The sequence below is a fragment of the Lissotriton helveticus genome, chromosome 5_1 (genome assembly GCF_964261635.1).
Source record: "Lissotriton helveticus chromosome 5_1, aLisHel1.1, whole genome shotgun sequence".
Classification (NCBI taxonomy): Eukaryota; Metazoa; Chordata; class Amphibia; order Caudata; family Salamandridae; genus Lissotriton; species Lissotriton helveticus.
Window position 1 is genome coordinate 1426383900 of NC_136065.1, and position 18396 is coordinate 1426402295.

Here is an 18396-nt window from a genome sequence, read left to right on the forward strand (position 1 = left end):
AGGCTAGTCACAGATTAATTGAGATCTGCTCTAGTAGAAAATCTTGTGTATTCTCCTCAGATTGGACCTGGAGACAAGGGAAGCAAAAAGTATGAAAAAGTGAGGGATGAGCCAACCCTTGTGTTTTCTCTTGTGGGCACCAGACATGCTCCACGCTGCATTCACCACTTCCTATCAACACGAAGTTTGTCGTCAACTAGCGCCAGGATGCCCGCAGGGTTACAGTGCGCTATACAAATGGTATAAATAAAAATATTAAAATAAACTATGGGTGGCTCTATTGACTGGTGACTGCAGGCGACCACTATCAATTGTCCTTCAGCACTTGGTCCAATGTTCTCAATAATTATTGAAGAACCACGAGCTATAATGTTCAGGATCATCAAAATTCATAAAACAAACACAAAGAAGTTTTCCTTTTCACCCAGTCTCTGGACATAGGGAACTGAAAAGCCATTACCCCTGTGTGTAGCGGCTGCATGCCAGAAAATAATAATGCTGCCCCAATCAGGACCTTAATAAAAGGAGTCCCTTGGAAATACAGAGTGGGGCAGTAACCAATGTTCTATCTCCACCCTATGGCACACCACCAATTTTCTAAGCTACATTAGATTTTTAACTTTGAGGTACCCCTGCAAACAAGGGCCCAACAAATATGTCAGGAATGCAGAGCACAATGGTTGAGAAATTCCATACTAGCTTCAATTAGTCCAGCTTAACTGGAACCACCTTCACCCATTTAGGGTACAGGAAGGAGGGAGGGGGATTCTGGTGCTGCTTCAGCACTGCTGAGTCACTGAGGTCGTTTTTTTCTTTTTTTAAACAGTTTTGTATTGTATTATTGTACATGCGTTATATCCCACCATTGTACAAAAAACACCATATCTGTCATTTCTTTTAAGAGCTTAACAGACAACAAACATGCACATGGTGAGTCAACAAAACATCTGTAACTTATATTTCCAAGTAGCATCAAGATTATTCTACCTTAGGGAGTTACTTGTCATATCATGCATGAGAAAGATTGGTATACCATTTATGGTCAACATGTAAATAATAAATTAGGAGCCTGATTCTTAAAGAAAGTCAAAAAAAGGCATCCACTGCTCTAAGACTTTGCATGGGAGCATGATTTGCATCTTCAGAAATTCAAAAGAGTTTACAGCCATAGGCACGGAAATGTGCAAAAGCTGCAGGTTTCCAAACATGCTGCTAGCACTTATTTGTAAATTTCGTTTTCTGCAAGAGAACCTTTACACGTGCATATTTGCTCATGAGAACATTTACTGAGCAAATACAAATTCAATTGTTGGAACAAATATATTTTTTTTCTAGGGGAAACATTTTTCCTATGGAGTAAATACTAGACGTCACACTTTTTTTTTTTAAACTGGCATACCTAGGCCTCCATATATTTGTTCCTCACAAGAAGGGCATGTGCCTTATGTATGCGTGGAGTGCAACGTTAACATTAGGAATACTAAACCCAAGATGGCAGCGCTTTTCAATGCCAAAACCATGAGCAAATGCCAATTAGGCAGACTAGCGTCGTACGTGGAGAATAACTAAAGGACGGTGCTTTTGAACACTAAAACCACAAGGGCATGCTCACACTGCCTGAACAGGGATACCATTCCTGGTTGGTGAGGTAGGGTACCTCACACCAATGTTACAGAAAAACATTGTGTGTAATTATAAGGCAAGTTCGCTCAAAATGTATTTTTTTTCTAACTGCAGCTGAGAACCATACAGATTTCATAGGATAGAATACGATTACACAGGGCTGTACATGAAACGAGAGAATTAAGGGAAGACGATTCTTCATTCGTACACTTAGGCATATCCAATTCTGTTTATAAACTTGACTGAAAGATGCAGGTCATACATTTAATCATTAATGATAATTCATATTGGGAGTATAACACAAACATGATTGTCACATGATTTTCAAATGACTTGCTGTGAACAGGTTATATCTGGCCACGATTGGCCAATGAAAGATGGACTTTAACATATAACTTGAATGGTATGTACGATGTTATTAGTTCTATGTTGGAGGCCACAAACGATGGAGTATTTGTCAGCAGGTATATAACTTGATAACCTACACAAATGGATAAGCAAAGTTATGTTAGCTACATGTGCCTGCCAGCTCTCAAAAAGTATTGAGAGCACCACGCCTGGGAGATGAAACGTGTTGGTAAAATGTGGAACGTGCTTTATTGAAGATGCATATGATCGATTACATGAAGAACTAATGCCTATTAGAATTGGCTTACTAATTCAATCAACAACAGATGTTTGGATTACTACCAACTGTGTGATGAACACTTGATCCTTGATACTGGGAATGAGCACACACTAAGTTGGATTTTGGAGTGAACTATTTCACTCAATACCAAGTACCCTTGAGCAAAAGGTTTCTTGAAATGATCAGAACCCAACATTAGAGTGCTGACATTTTAATTGGAACTCTTTCATGTATTCCTATCTCTAAGGAAGCAAAATGTGCATGCTGTAGATCTACGTTACCACCTTTATTTTACAAATAAGACACTTGCTCAGAAAGTATGGAAGACCGAAATGGTACAAATAGAGAAAATAGAACTCTGCTATAATATGAACACTGGTAGAATCAAAGTTCTGGCGTATTCAAATAAAAAACTAGCATAAACAGAACCCACTCAAAAACAGAGCATCTGAAAATGCATAGTCTGTAAATGTTTTAATATTTGACTTGAATAGAGTGCCAGTGTGTTCAGAGTCCAGGATACTCCAAAATGTGGTATAACCAGCGCCTTTTCATAATATAATAATACAAGCCCTGGTATAATCGAAGAGGCTAATATTAGAGCTCCTATATACTGAGAACACTATCAAAATGTGTCATTACATTTTGACACCAAAGCTGACAAATAGATTTCAGAAACATCTTGTCAGCTGGCCAAGTAGTTATTTTATTAAATATCACACCCCTGACCACAGAACCCAGGCTTTTAAATCCACAACTATACAGTAGAAAAATACAAATTTTTTCATGTAACCGTTTATTATGCACACATATTGTGATTTAATGTTTAGATGTGAAAATATCTAGAACGGGCTTTCTACAGGGTGAAAACGCCTAGCATCTAATATTTACTTGTAAACTTAGACATTGATTAATTCTTGTTCAGAAATTCTAGAATCTGAAAATGCCATTTTTTATTATAAACGTTTTTGATGGGTAAAGAGATTGAGAAAAAATGTAAATATGAGATAAAATCAAAATAACCTTAAAACAACAACGTTCATACCAATATGTTCCATAATTAACTTACATGGAATAGTTCTCAAATATAGGTTGTCTCTGATCACCTGCTGCAATTTGTGGTCGATTGATCCTTTTTGGAACTGTAAGCTCAGATAGTGGCGCAGGTCCTTGTTAATTACCTTTCCTGCAAAGACATGAAATATGAAAATATATTTTAGTTTTGATTGAAACCTGACAACGAGGTAGATATTTGGGTTGGTGTTAAAAGATAATAAAACATTTTGTTTTTTAAAGAAGACCCTGTAACCAACCTTTATATTAATAATACAAATATGTTAGATATATATATTTTTATATATACATTTAAAATACATTTAGTAAAGACACGTAAAGGAATACACTAAGAGAATAGCAAAAGTCTATGCAACATTATGCACAATTAACATTTTAATACTGCCCTTTCAAAGTTGTGTTTTAATCTATATGGTACGGAGAGAAGCATAAAGCAAATATAATTGCTACCATGAATGAATTTATCTAGTAATTAGCATACTGCTAAATATTCTGAATATTATCGGCTCATTCATCTTTCCTAGAACTTCAGCAAGAAAAGATCAAACATGAATTTCTGAAATGCACAAATGAATATAAACAACATACTACCAGCTACATTGAACATAATCACAGCCAAATAATGTCATCCTATATTTAAGTTAGATCTCTTAAGCAAACAATGTACAATAATTCAGAGTATTGTTTACAGTTATATCCACTCCAATTATATTTCCAATCAGAAGAAATATTACATTTCATTCCAGAATACAGGGTTGAAAATACAGTATCAGCGGGTATATCACGTACATCATCAAAAGTAAGATGCCAAAACCAACACAATAGCCATACTGAAAGTATTCCCTTTTCTTTAGCCAATAACACTCACGAGGATCGAGCCCAGTTGTGCAACCAGGTAGTGTGATTGTTTCCAGTGTCTGTTTCTCTCTCGTCCCATTCCCCTTTCTTCACTTCTACTTCTAGCCTACAAGTTGTTAGTAGACCATATTACATTTAACTGTTTTGGATCATCATCTCAAATAGAAGCAAGTCCTTTTAAGCTAATAGATACCTGAATTGATTCACGGACACCATTCTATTGTGTCACTTTAACAGCAGCCGCAAACCGTAAACGGAAGAGTGGGCAAATTTAATAGGTTTGGCTTTAATATGACACTGAATGTGTGAACATTTGCATTTGATAACGCTCTTTAAATGTTTCATATGCATAAATGTTGTCAGTCACACCAAAACCTGACCCCCTGGTTTTGCCAATGCTGGGGGAAAGGATTGCGGTCTGTTTAAAATGCATAAAGGGGATAAATAGAACAAACAATGTGACGTGAGTGTATTTTTCATAAGTAAAATAGTTCTGCTTGCATTCGAATGGGAGCAGTCCCTGTAAGGTGGAATACACCAAATAGCCATTAGCATGAAGTATGGTCGATTCTCTTCTTTGTGGAGCAAAAGCCCACTCTATTACTAGTTTAACGAATTGGTAATAATGTGTCATACAGACAGCTCTGCTGTCAAGCCAGACCTAAATACGAACAGTCAAAATACCAAAAGCCTGCATACATGTACTAATAGAAATGCAGGTAAATAATTGGTTTCTCAGATGCTCCTCCCTGTAAGCAGTGGAAACAACAACACAGGAAATGGCATTCCTATACAAGTATTTTTCTTTCAGAAACTCGGTTTAAAACTTTCATGTTGAGATAATATTTGAGATATTATTTGAGATATGTGTTTATATTACAAATTTCGGCAACCCAGTACTTCCAAATATGGCAACAGTCCTATCTTGTATTCAAAACACAAAAGAACCAGGGGATCTCGTACATTTCTTCACAAAATAATTTACAATAAGAAAATTCTGTGCTATTAGACATTTTTGTACAGGAAAGATTTACATTTGCTGGAGCAGGCCGAGGTAAAAAACGTACATAAGCTTGAGACATCAATATTTGAACTAACTCAGCATGTACCCATCTCTAAACTCAGCCTGTGTTCTGGTGACCTTAGTATACTACCCTCTGGCCTCCTCCAAGGGGCAGGTGGGTTCATGGGGGAATTAATAGGGACTCTCTGAACCATTTTAAAACGATCCTGGTATCGGGCAATAAATACGGCTGGTGAGGGGGGCAGCAGGGATTTCTGAATGGTGTGGGGAAAGTCTATTGGAATGGAGAAAGACGTTTGATCTTTATGGAGAGATTGGAGTAAAGCAACATTTAAAGCTGAAGAGTAAGAAAGTACTCAAGGTGAGCGGTAATAACCCTCAATGTTGACATCGGAGATGGTGTCGCAAGAAAGGTGGAAAGAGTAACGTGTGGTGGGTTAAAGGAGGCTGTCTTGAGTGAGGGATTGAAGGTCATTGGCATCGTTGGGTGAAGGGAGCATATATGTATTCACAATTGTTCATCTGTTGGATATTTTATACAGTGGTCATATGGCACCTTTAGGGCCTCACCGTAGGGCTCTGCTACCCTGTACACTTTCAGAAATAAAAAAATAAAAATTCCACAGTGAGTACGAGCAGAGTGAGGGTCATGCATCAAGTAGTTTTAAGTGAGAGGTCATGCTCATTCACTGGTGGCCCCTGAAGGACCACTGGTGATACCTGAAAGTCAGGGAAAGGCCAGATTCCAAATGTAAGTGATCTACATTTGGCCTAGAGATACATTCAGATGAAGATGTGGTTAGTCAGGCAGTGCTCCGAGGGCACATACGCTGACTTCGAGTCCAGGGTGCATTGTTTAAGAGCATATGGGGTGAACGTGTCCAATTATGGTGTCTGAGCTAGTCTTCTGCCACTAATTAAGGCAGCCAGCTCTTTTAATAGATCTTCTCTCTCTCTCCGTCACCTTTCTTTAGAAGTGGTGCCTCACCCCACAACCCCTAAAAGTGTACAATTGCTACAACAGCTTACTGAGAGTCCTTGGTTTCATAAAAGTAAAACGAAATAAGTAACTTGCTGAACAAATGGGAGAGTGCTACGTGGTAGAGAAAAAGGGGAGTCTTTAAGAGCCATCTTCAAGGAATGAGCCCTGGAGCATTACATCCCGTATGCCTTTGGCCTTACATACTCCACTTAACAATTCAAAGTCTGAAGTGCACTTCCTGCCTACTCAAGAACTGAGGCAGAGAGGACAAACAGATCGTACATCTAGATCACTGCAAAGTTCCATACTGTGCTTTAAAGACAAAAATATGGGATTCCAGTTTGCAGCAGCCACCTCAAGATAAGATATACCTGGACTCCTGAACTTGTGGCCTCCTTTGTGATTAATGCTTTATTTTCTAGGGCTTCATGCGGCACTAACATGCCACTTTAAAACCTCCTTGGCGACCTCAGAACGCAGAGACATGCCTGAAGAAAGCCTCATCCAGACAATCCTATAAGCATTGAACATTGAAGACTATGAAGTGGGAAGCAATGGCCTCTGAATCACTCCAATTGTATCAACTGTTATCATTAATCAAAACACGTACAAAGCATTGAGTGCAATTATGTTTTCAGTCTGAGTGTACGGAAAGTAACATGACAACAATTAACATTTGATTACAATTAAAGGAGTAAATATAAAGTAGTCTCCCTGTTTTCATTTCAGTTTCCAGCTTACAATCATTGGTTCTATGGTAACTAGAATGAACCGAGAGCAAGTCTACAGGTATGACTTTTTCTTCTGAATTATCCTCTCTCTGGGTCCTAACTTGTCGAGGGTGTATGTATGGGGCCCTTTTTCTAGCATAGGGGGTGGAGTGATGTTTGATGGAGACCCGCCTTGATACATGGGTTGAGGTGAGGAGAAAGAACCAGTGAGATGGCGACCAGTCCACGTGCAAAAAGTTTCTAGCTCATTGTCTTGGGGCGGGACGGACAACGTGAGTCCAACACTCCACCTTCTCCTTCTCCACACGGTTACCTTTCAAACAAAGTCTCAAAACACGGGTGGCCAACCCTTCTTAAATTTCCTATGAAAGTCTATACATGTGTTAATGCTCCCATCATTTGTATGTCAAATAAAAAAGAAACTGCCACAAATACACAGCTGCACAATGACACCATCACTGGAACAAATAAGGATGGTAAAGTAATCCGTTTGTAATTACGGTACTATTTTTCTGGCACACATCCACTGATATTTTCAACATAGACTTCTAATTTGGCAAATTTGGTTGTGGAGTGAAAATAAATCCTATATGTCTAAGCTTGTTTTTAAGCTACTCAAAGTCTAAAGAATAAATCGAACATTTCAGTTAACTACTAAAGGATAAACAGAACAGAACAGTTTAGTACAATATCAAATGTAAGTCCTTACCAGGTACGATACAATTTTGTAAAAAAAAAAAGCCCATCCATTTTTGATAATGGGACATGCTACACAATTTCTCTATGTAGTAATCGTGACTGTTCTAATAAAAAATACTATTTCTTTGCATAGGCTAGGTGTCAAAACGAATTATGGTGAGCACAATCTACAATATGCTGCTTATGCAGGGGCAGTTTGCCCAGATATACGCACCAAGCAGTCTCCTTAGAACATCTACTTAAACGAAGGGTCAAACTGGAGAGATAAAAATATCACATTTAAAAACTTTTGAAGAAAAATAAAATTTGGGGCAGGAGAAAGGCAATGTTTCACCTAGTAGGCCAGTTGGCAGTAGCATTTCGAGGGCAGCCCCTGCAATTTAATTATCACAAACAGGAGAGATGGACGAGCTAATATCACCAATGTCTATTAACTAAGCAGCTTCAAGAGAACGCATTAATTAGTTATTACTTCTTACTGGACCTAGATAAGTGGTAGCTCACTCTATATTAGATCAGTGTTCATGGGAATTGCCGCAAAGGTTCTTCGAGGAAATATTTCCATAAAAAAAAAATACAATTGTGTTTCGAGAAAGCCCTATACAATTATTCCTTTGTGACACTCAAGTCAGGTGTCGTTAGCAAACCTGTCAAGCCAGACTGCAAGCACTGGCACGCTAGTGCTCAAATAACCGAGGCATTGTATCTCCGAATCATGCGGCTGACAGAAGGGGACAAAGCAATCGTTTGTGCGCTGTCATCTTCCCAGAAAGTACATTAACTGGGGGTTCATTGAGCTTTGCATTGAATTCCCACCCTGCGCCTGAATGCACAGGACTTCAAGGGGAGCGATATTTTACACAGTTTACATTAGAGCATGCACATATATGGCATACATGCACCAAGCATGGAAGACAATGTAGGTTAGTAGAATAGTACTTCTCCCACAGTAAGAAACGTGCCTGCTAGGAAATAGTTAGGACTGGGCAGCAGAATTTCTCCAGTCACTAACTAGTGCACATGTTAAATCTGGCACATCGATCACACCCACCTCAGAACAGACCTAGAAGGTGGTGTGTTGGAAGAATACTCCTAACTGCTGCTGGAAGGAGTGGGATCACCCATGGTCTCTTAACGACCGCTGGCAGCAAGGAACTGTATCTGCCCTTCAAGGGTTAAGTGGAATGCCTCCATTTTGCCTACCCAAAAGGGTCCACATAACCACACAGGACCGACCCCGCTGGATAGAAATCTGGTGCTTCTAAGCAAGCCCTGAGGTGATGGGCATGTATGACTGACCTGGAGCAACTTTCCTAGTAGCTGGGGGAAAGTGAGGCTTCAACATTTATTGGGCAATGTGTAGAGGCTTGCCCAGGAATTTTGCACACTCGATGGGCAAGAAATCCAGGTTCGTCCAACTCCAATTTTTTTGCCTTGTTGAAAATAGGTAAATATATATCTAGTTATCAGGAACTCTGCCTGGCTATATCTTCCAGACAGATCTCTCTCAAAGATTTTGTGTTTTAAAAAAAAGTGACTGTCTCAAGGTAAAAACTTGGACTGGGGTTTGGCACTAAATGCCCGGCAAAGCACCTTTGGTTGACGTGAAATCCTGCTTGGTCTAAAATAACTACATATCAGACCCAGGGACTCCAGATGGTCATAGCCTTGGACCTTACCCCACTAGAAAGTTTTGACTTCGATTTCAAAGATTGATTCCGAAGCCAAACAAATTGACTGGTCCGATCTGCTTGGTGAAGTGAACCTACACTCCATCACCGTAGATCAGAAAATGCATATTAGGCCCGATCAACCACAAACCGTTTTCAGTCATGCTTTCGTTTTCCTGAGTATTTCTGTCCTTTACATTTGAACAAAAATATTTTCGTGCTCTTGGTGACCTTTTGCTCACTGGATTGTTCTTAAAAAAATGTACATTGATTTGGGAGTTTCCTTGTGTTATGTTCCTTATTTTAAAACTGTTGTTTTTGCTTGAAATTAACACAAACGTTTGTGTGGGCCCCCTGTGCCATTGCTACCGGGAGCTCAGTAGGGATTACTCAAGAACTGTTTTGGCCTAATCAGATTGAGTTTATGAAGTTGGGAGGGGTCACCCTCTCCCAAATTAATAACCGTGTTTCTGTAAACCACCAGCACCAAGGACGCCCTCAAAAACGCCACCCGCATTCACCACCAACTAATCCGAAAAGCCAAGAAAACAGCATTCAAGGATCGACTTGACAACAACGCTCACAACAGCAAGGAACTTTTCAACATCGTCAAGGAATTTTCCAATCCCTCGGCCAACTCCAACGACATCACCCCCTCTCAAACCCTCTGCGACTCCCTAGCCTCATTTTTCCACAACAAGATTGCAGATATCCACAACAGCTTTGACAACCAACCCGGAAACCAACCCACCCTACCATTTGCTGATCATCTTCCCCCCCGTGAACACCCTTAACGACTGGAACCCAATCTCCACTGAGGACACCATCCGCCTAATGAATTCCATCCACTCAGGATCCCCCACAGACCCATGTCCTCACCACATCTTCAACAAAGCAGACTCCGTCATAGCACCGCACCTCCGAGACGTCATCAACTGCTCCTTCAACTCCGCCACCTTCCCGGAAGACTGGAAACACGCTGAACTCACCGCCCTTCTGAAAAAACCCACAGCGGACCCCACCGAACTCAAAAATTACCGCCCCATTTCACTTCTTCCATTCCCGGCCAAAGTCATCGAGAAAGCTGTCAACAACCAGCTCGCCGCCTTCCTCGAAGCCAACAAATGCCTCGACCCCTCACAATCTGGCTTCCGAGCAAAACACAGCACTGAGACCGCCCTCATCGCAGCAACAGACGACATTCGAACTCTACTGGACAATGGGGACACAGTCGCCCTCATCCTCCTTGACCTCTCTGCAGCATTCGACACAGTATGCCACAAAACCCTTTTACAACGCCTCAATAACATCGGAATCCAAGGAAAAGCACTTGAATGGATCACCTCGTTCCTCACCGGAAGAACCCAGAGAGTCCGCCTTCCACCATTCAAGTCCGAGGCCTCTGAAGTCATCTGCGGCGTACCACAAGGATCCTCACTCAGTCCCACCCTCTTCAACGTATACATGAGCCCCCTCGCGGCCATCGCACGCCAACACAACCTCAACATCATCTCTTACGCGGATGACACTCAACTGATCCTTTCTCTCACCAATGACCCCAGCACCGCCAAAACTAACCTACATGAAGGAATGAAAGAAGTTGCCGAATGGATGAAACAAAGCCGTCTGAAACTGAACTCAGACAAAACAGAAGTCCTCATCTTAGGTACATCCCCCTCTGCATGGGACGACTCCTGGTGGCCGGAAGCCCTCGGAAAAGCACCCATCCCGACAGACCACGCACGAAACCTAGGCGTCATCCTGGATTCTTCACTCTCAATGAACAAACAAGTCAGCGCCGTATCCTCTTCCTGCTTCAACATTCTTCGCATGCTCAGAAAAACATTTCGCTGGATCCCCTCCGACACAAGGAAAACAGTCACCCACGCTCTGGTCACGAGCCGACTGGACTACGGAAACACCCTCTACGCAGGTACTACCGCAAAACTCCAGAAGAAACTCCAACGAATCCAAAACGCCTCAGCCAGACTCATATTAGACATCCCACGCAACGAACACATCTCTGGTCATCTTAAAGACCTCCACTGGCTACCCGTCAATAAGAGGATCACTTTCCGACTGCTTACCCACGCACACAAATCACTCTACGACATCGGTCCAGAATGCCTCAACTTACGACTGTCCTTCTACACCCCCTCCCGCCAACTACGTTCTTCCAGCCAAGCCCTCGCCACTGTACCTCGCATCAACAAGACCACCATGGGAGGCAGATCCTTTTCATACCTGGCTGCTAAAACATGGAACTCACTCCCCGCTTACCTTCGCCTTACCCAGAACCACCTAGCATTCAGAAAGCAACTTAAAACGTGGATATTTGACAAGTAATCCCCCTCCCCTTCCTAAGCGCCTTGAAACCCTCTGGGTATGTAGTGCGCTATATAAATTCTATGACTTGACTTGACTTGACTAAATTAACAATTAATCATTTCCATTCTCCCCGGCATTGGGCGGAAAAAGGAAACCTCACAGAGGCACATGTTAACCAGCCCACTGCACAAACACTGGGCTGATTTCAGTCTGCTGAAAATCTTTTTCTTGAAAGGCAGGATTCCCTGTCTCCAGAAATGGCATCAGGGGTATAGCTGGGAGGGGCTGGGGTCAGAAGCTGGAGCACCTGGGGGCTTTAGCTCGCTGGACAGTACATATGGACACTGGACAGTGTAGGGAGGCTCTGACAAAATTACTAGCCCTTATTAAACATGACCTACTTTCTGTATGCTAACAAGGCAGTAAACACTTCTCCAGCAGGGGTGGTATCATGGTGGGTAGGGAGGAAGAATGGCTTTTCAGAAAGCAGGGTGAAGCGGTATTGGTTTTTTATGGCTCAGTTCTGTTTTATTCAAGTTCAGAACTTGCAAATGTACAAACAAACCAAGACAATGTGTGTAGACCATTGCACCCAGTCCTGGAACGACATGAGTGTCTCATAAACCTTCTAAATTAAAAGGAAAACCAAACTCATTTAACACCCAGCCACACCCTACCCTTCATGTTCCCTTTAATCGCACTGCATTATTGAACTATCCACCTCTACTTCGTCCTAGTTTGTAAAGATGAGCGCTCGTATTGGGGTGTCCATCCTGCCTTTTCTCTTAGCCCTGAGTTGACACATGGGTTCCTTGTATGCAGGCTGCATGTGTAGCATCTTGAGATATCCAAAACAAGCCAGCACGTTGAATTTAGATGAAAGGAGGGGGATATGTATAGCCCACAGTTTCAGATATGCCTCCAGGTTCAGCATGTGAAGAGTGTTTGTTTCTCAATCCTCAGGATAAACCATAACCTGTGTAGCCATGCGATATGTGTGAGAACTCCACCCGTATCCCAGTGGGAGAGACTTGCCTGAGGGGCTACCCCTGGTGCTAGGGCGTTCTGACAGTATCCCTGGTATTTTAATGGAATGGTTAAGGGGCTGAGTAGCTCGAGCAGGACACTTATCAGAACACCAAGGATCTGCGTTCCCAATAGGTATCAATGCCATCTAGAATCTACGCCAAACATCAAGCCAGTTTTGGGCAGATCTATAAGAAATGGAGGAGTGTACCAGCAGCACCACACCCACACCAGCACTGTTGGCTGCGGTTCGGGACCATTTGTGCAGGCGAAACAGGGTTAAATTCTAATAAATGGCTATCTTGGTGGCTGTTTCCAGGCTTGTTGAAGTATGTGCTGTGAGTCATGCTTGCTAGGAAACATCCTCCAATTGCACGTGTGGGAAGGCTAACCCAAATCTGCCTACCAACGTTTTTGTCCCGGGTTTTCCTCCCTCAGAGGAGGCTGTGCTAGGAGGGCATGGAGTTCACTGATTATGTGTCTTTCAGCAAGATACAATTATCAAAGAGAGCGATCGGTCTCTGGACTCCTGGTCTGATGGAGTAGTGTTCGACCCAGTGGCGATTCTGAAGGTAGTGTAGTCGTTCTGTTTCTGGGAGCCCACAGTCAGCCTTCAATTTGTCAAATGGGATGATCCCATCCAAATCAAATAGTTTGCCAATTTGTTTACAGCCCGCCTGCTGCCTTTGGAAAAAAATGGTTACAACATCTGGCAGTTTTGACTTTTAAGTTGCTTTTTTGTGTATGTATTCATGAACAATACTGGTTTAAGCTAGAGGGGATTTTTCGTTGCTATCACTTCTAGAATTATCTGTACATGACAAATTGTGTCATAGAATGCAGGGTTAGCTCATTACTATGAACGCCCAGGCTCAACAAACCCCCCAATGTCCTGCTTCTTATTTATTAATTTTACATCAAGGCCCGGACGCCAATATTATGCATACACCTTTATTACCACTCAGGCAGCAGCAACAAAAAAAGTTAGAATTAGAACACAAACACATTCCAGAACTCTGACCATGTATAATCCCAAAGAGCCTGCAGCCATCTTCCTCTTTTGTTGCTGCTCAAGTCACGTTATTTAAAGACGTCACGTTCTGACACTTGCTCTAAGGGCCAGGCGTCTTGCACAAGTGCAAGTGTTGGCAGTCACACATTTTGCCAGGCTTACCTCCTTCTAGCCCTGGTCTAGAAGGGTGGCCACGTAGTTGGTCCACCCCCATTGTGAGGCACACAGTAGCTTCCCTGTACAGGCCATGTAGTGAGGAGAGGCCCTTTCCCAATTCGTCAGAGAGTGAAGTGGCGTCAGTGGGGAAAAAAAAAGAGGGCATGACTGGAGTTGACTCTCTTTGAGGAACACAGGAGGGAAGGCTAGCTGGCAAATTTTGGTAGATAACGTGTGCACAATGGAAAATCCCAAAATTAAAGCGAATAAATGTTGCCTGAATACAATTTCTCAACAAAAAAGGCGTACACTGATTAGGTTTTGCTATGCGTTTTAGTGTGCACTATTTTTTGGTAAATTCAGTCATTAATTATTCTTAGCAACAGTGAGCATTTTTTGATCGTTCCGCACCTTTCTGAGTTTAGATTAATATGTGCTTGTAATGCCGTGAGGTCGCCATTCTAGGACACTGCGTCACACTTTCAGGGAGTGCTGCAGAATTAGAAGGACGTCAAGTGGGGGGCAGGCGGCAACAATACATCACAGTACGACTCCCATTCAGAGCAACAAAAGTAGCAGTTTAGCCTGGATTGCAACCATAACCTAAACTACAAACATAAAATACATCTACGGCTGCCCAGTAACTAATCAATTCCCAAAAAAATAAAGAAAGCCTCCAAAGACCATACATACACCACATCTCAAACGTTCTCTACAGGTCAATACGTTCATCAAATGAAATCGACAGTGTCCATCTTGTTTCAGTGCAGGCAGCTACAATTACTTGTCTGTGCGTGTGACCCAAACGTGAGGTCAGCTGAAGCCCGTTTGTTAACAGAAGCTCAGTCTATCGTGCTGATGGCTGCCATGCTTACTGCATGTCTTGTGCATCGCCACCCAGACTTCATTCTGCTTACTTGTGACATCTGCATGTTTTCAACCCCCTCGGGCCAACATTTCAAGGCCTTATGTGTGACACTTTGAGTGACACTTGATCATAAACAGAATAAAGAAGACGTGTTCAGGTCGTCAAACGTAGTTCCTCAATGACCTCCTTTTGTATAATATAGTTGTCCAGAACAGCCTTAATAGAGTTGCAACGCTCCTGCAGTGTTTATGCCTAGGCACCAATCGATTACTGATATGTGCTGTGAGGGCCCCTATGTGTTTGCTTTGGAGGCGGAAAGAAAGAGTTACAACACAGAAGGATAATACATAAAGTAGATTCAGAACACATTTATCTTAGTAATGCTTTTAAAGGGGATTGTGCGATCCCAGGCTTCTTCTGTGCGGATTCAAAGGCCACTATAAGATAGTGTATTATCAAAAGCGAAGGACTTCAATAGCAAATGTAATACATTACATAAAAATGTGTATATGAAGACAAGTTTCTGTGGCACAGTCGGTCCCTCATTTCAGCAATCCTTCAGTCACCCCCGTCATTTCTACTTCAAAATGAAGGAATTCCTCTCAAACCTTAAATCCCCTGTGAAGGGTTTGGAAATAAAGAGAAAAAACGTGCACAAATATAACCGAAGAGGATGTGCTGGACGAGTGGAGGGAAGTGGCAGGTGCTTCTTGGTGCAAGATGGAAAAGCGACCACTGCTGTGTGTGCATTCAGAGTCCCAGGTTTGCACGCTAATTCAACTTTAATTCCACAGATAAAGTCGGCTCGATACGCCTGGTAATACAGTTATTCAATTTAAGTCATTCACCCAGAAGCTTACATAAATTGCATTTGTATCCTGCAACAGCTTTAATAGATCATGCTTAATAACGGAAGGAGGAATTACACTAAATCACTGTGAACCTGAAGCAGGCATGCTTTATGTTTTCAACGATTGAGTACATTTTCATTTAAAAACGCTTTCTCTTGACACCAAACATCCCATGGTTCCCAGCAACAGAGCCGTAGCCCACCCATCACAGTACAGAACATGGCTTTAACTGCCTACAGAAAAATGGTTCTTGCTTTGAGTTAAATAGTCCAATGGAATTGACACCTTGATTGAATATAAACTGACGTTATTCATATGAAGTGTTCCTTAGGTGAGAGCATTTGACACACTTTAGTATTCTAAAACCAAGAAGTTGGTGCCATTGTCAATTTAGTAGTAGTGTGTCCTCTAAAACAGCCTTTATGAGAACTCAAGGTATATCCCTGGAGCAAGTCACACACGACACCTGATGACACTGGGTCACCGAACAAGTCTAGACAGGAATCTGAACTCCAATCTAGATGCAATTTACCATTTCTAGTTCTGGCAGAGTATAGCGCACTCACTCATTGTACCAGCCTCCACACATTGGAATGCCTTTCCCTTTCGTCTTTTGAAATAATCCAGTCACCTTAACTTTGACAAGACTGAGGTAAGTAGCACTAGACGCTTCTAGTTGGGTTTCTGCTGTACAGTGTTACGTTGCGTTCAGTACATGTTATTATCATAAGTGTATGGTAACACATTCACACATATGGTAACATCTATATTGCAAACCACAGTTCTGTAAGGTGTGCACAAATATGCAAGCACACCCAGATTGAGAGACACTGTCCAACTATAAGAACCAATGGCCCAACTATAAGAAATTCCTCTGGGGTGATGCAGACAGAATTTATACAGGTATAGAACGCCCCACCCGCGTTACAGGGAAGACAGAAGGGTACAAAGGTGTACTCAACATTTTAGCAGGTCCCTGGCAGTCATACTCATGCAACAGTGTTGTGGCCTGGCTTGAAAACACAAGGCATAACTGCATCCAATGCGCACTACTGACCATAGCAAAAAAAGAAGCCAGAATGGAAAAAGTCCACCTTGCTCGCAACAGTACATACAAGAACAAAAGGAAAACAAAATTACAAAGCCACACAGGTTATGAAAAAATAGAACACTAGTCCAAGAAACCCATAGTTTTAAAGACAATTGTGTTCTGGGTTGCTACCAGTGTCTCACCTTCACTAACTGTGGTTCTGGTCTGACGGCTGGGTATTCTGCCTTGGAAGGGACTGGCAAGTGGGACCACCAATTCACTGGGACATTCTGCATGGCAGGGGTGAGAGGGCATATCGGGCTCTTGGAGGGAGTATGATGCAGTTCCCACTCTTTACCCTAACAAGCATTCATCACAGAATACTGCATGGGGGGAAATCAAGTTGGTTGTGCCGGATTATCCAATACCTGAGATTCTAATAATCCTAAACAATTAATTTGCACATCTAAGTAAAGACCAAACCACCACAATCCCAAAGAATAAGGTATGAAACAATTGTTCTATTATCGGAAGGCATGTGTTAAAGTTCAGGGTACAACAAGCATAAACCTAATCCACAGTGGCATGACAAAACAATAGAAGTGTAAACCTTGGAATACTTGGCTAGCCTTGTTCTTGAAAGCAACAGAAAGAGAACATTAAAATGTTTAAGTTGAAATATACTATGAGGGTGTATGCAGAATGTTTGCATAGGAAGTCTAGAAACTCTTTTTTGGCAAAGGGCAAATATCTGTGAAGATCTTTATACATTGGGCCATACGCTGTTATCTTTGGGCTGTTTTCTTCAACGCTGAGTTCTCCATTCAAAGGTCTCATAATGCTAAAAGGTTTAACAAAGAAGAGCCCAATGTGCAGTAAGTTACTGCAGTGGATAGAATAGGAAACAATAGGGCTAGACAGGCCATATGATGGCAACAGATCACCAGTTTCAGAAGTGTCAAAGGACCAATTCCTAGCAAATCCATTACAATCCACGAAAGAGATAAGATTGCAAAATAGATCATCGTTTGTATTATACATAATTATGAATTGGGTTGAAAATTTTAAACATTTTAACCAAAGGGTATTTCCTTTTTTGAAAAAGGGTAAAAATAAACAGCTTAAAATAGGCAACTCGTAACTTTTAGTAATTCACCACACTGCAAATATTTTCCATTAATTAAATAAATACCTTGATTTGATTTTAAAACAAATTGGTCATTTTCTTAGATAGGATATTGGTGGGAGTGGATTATTTAATAACTCTATAGGAAGTAAAAAATGAAAAGAAATCGTCCCAAAGGTTTTGATGGATTTGATCAAATGTAATGTTGCTATCAGTACTCCTTGTGATACAAAGATAGCACCAATGTGTGTGTATTAACAGTGAAGAAATAGTTTTGATCGAGTTTGCACACAATCAGACCAGATGTCTTAAATGACAGAAGACTCAAGTAACATTTGCTGTAACATAATGTGGTTGTTCAGATTTCACATGACCTAACACCATCCATGCAACAAAACATCTTATTTATGCCAGAAGCTCAATTTTATGTGGCCTGCCTTAAAACAGTGCCTTCAGCAATTGCACCATGTTGACTAAAAAATGTCTGTTAATATGAATTCTCCAAATGAGGCTGCAGCAGCCTGTCTTTGTATTCGATCTGCACAGTACACAAATGCATAATATGAAATGTCTATGAGTCTGCCATACAGTTAGTCAGGCAACTGATTTAGACAATTGCTTTCTGGTGATGATAGTTGTCAATACTAAGATATTTCAGTTTTTGGGGGGGTTTTGTACAGCTTTCCTATTCCTCCGAAACCACTTCTGAA

The 18396-nt window shown here is 41.5% G+C and overlaps 1 protein-coding gene across 3 annotated transcripts in view; it reads right to left on the reverse strand.

The window, feature by feature from the left end:
- MAGI3 (membrane associated guanylate kinase, WW and PDZ domain containing 3) overlaps positions 1-18396 on the reverse strand; it is a 1411302-nt gene that overhangs the window by 955621 nt on the left and 437285 nt on the right. For all 3 annotated transcript variants that reach the window (XM_078644434.1, XM_078644433.1, XM_078644435.1), the window contains exon 2: positions 3321-3437. In XM_078644434.1, the coding sequence (XP_078500560.1) occupies positions 3321-3437 (117 nt within the window). The remainder of the gene's footprint in view (positions 1-3320; positions 3438-18396) is intronic.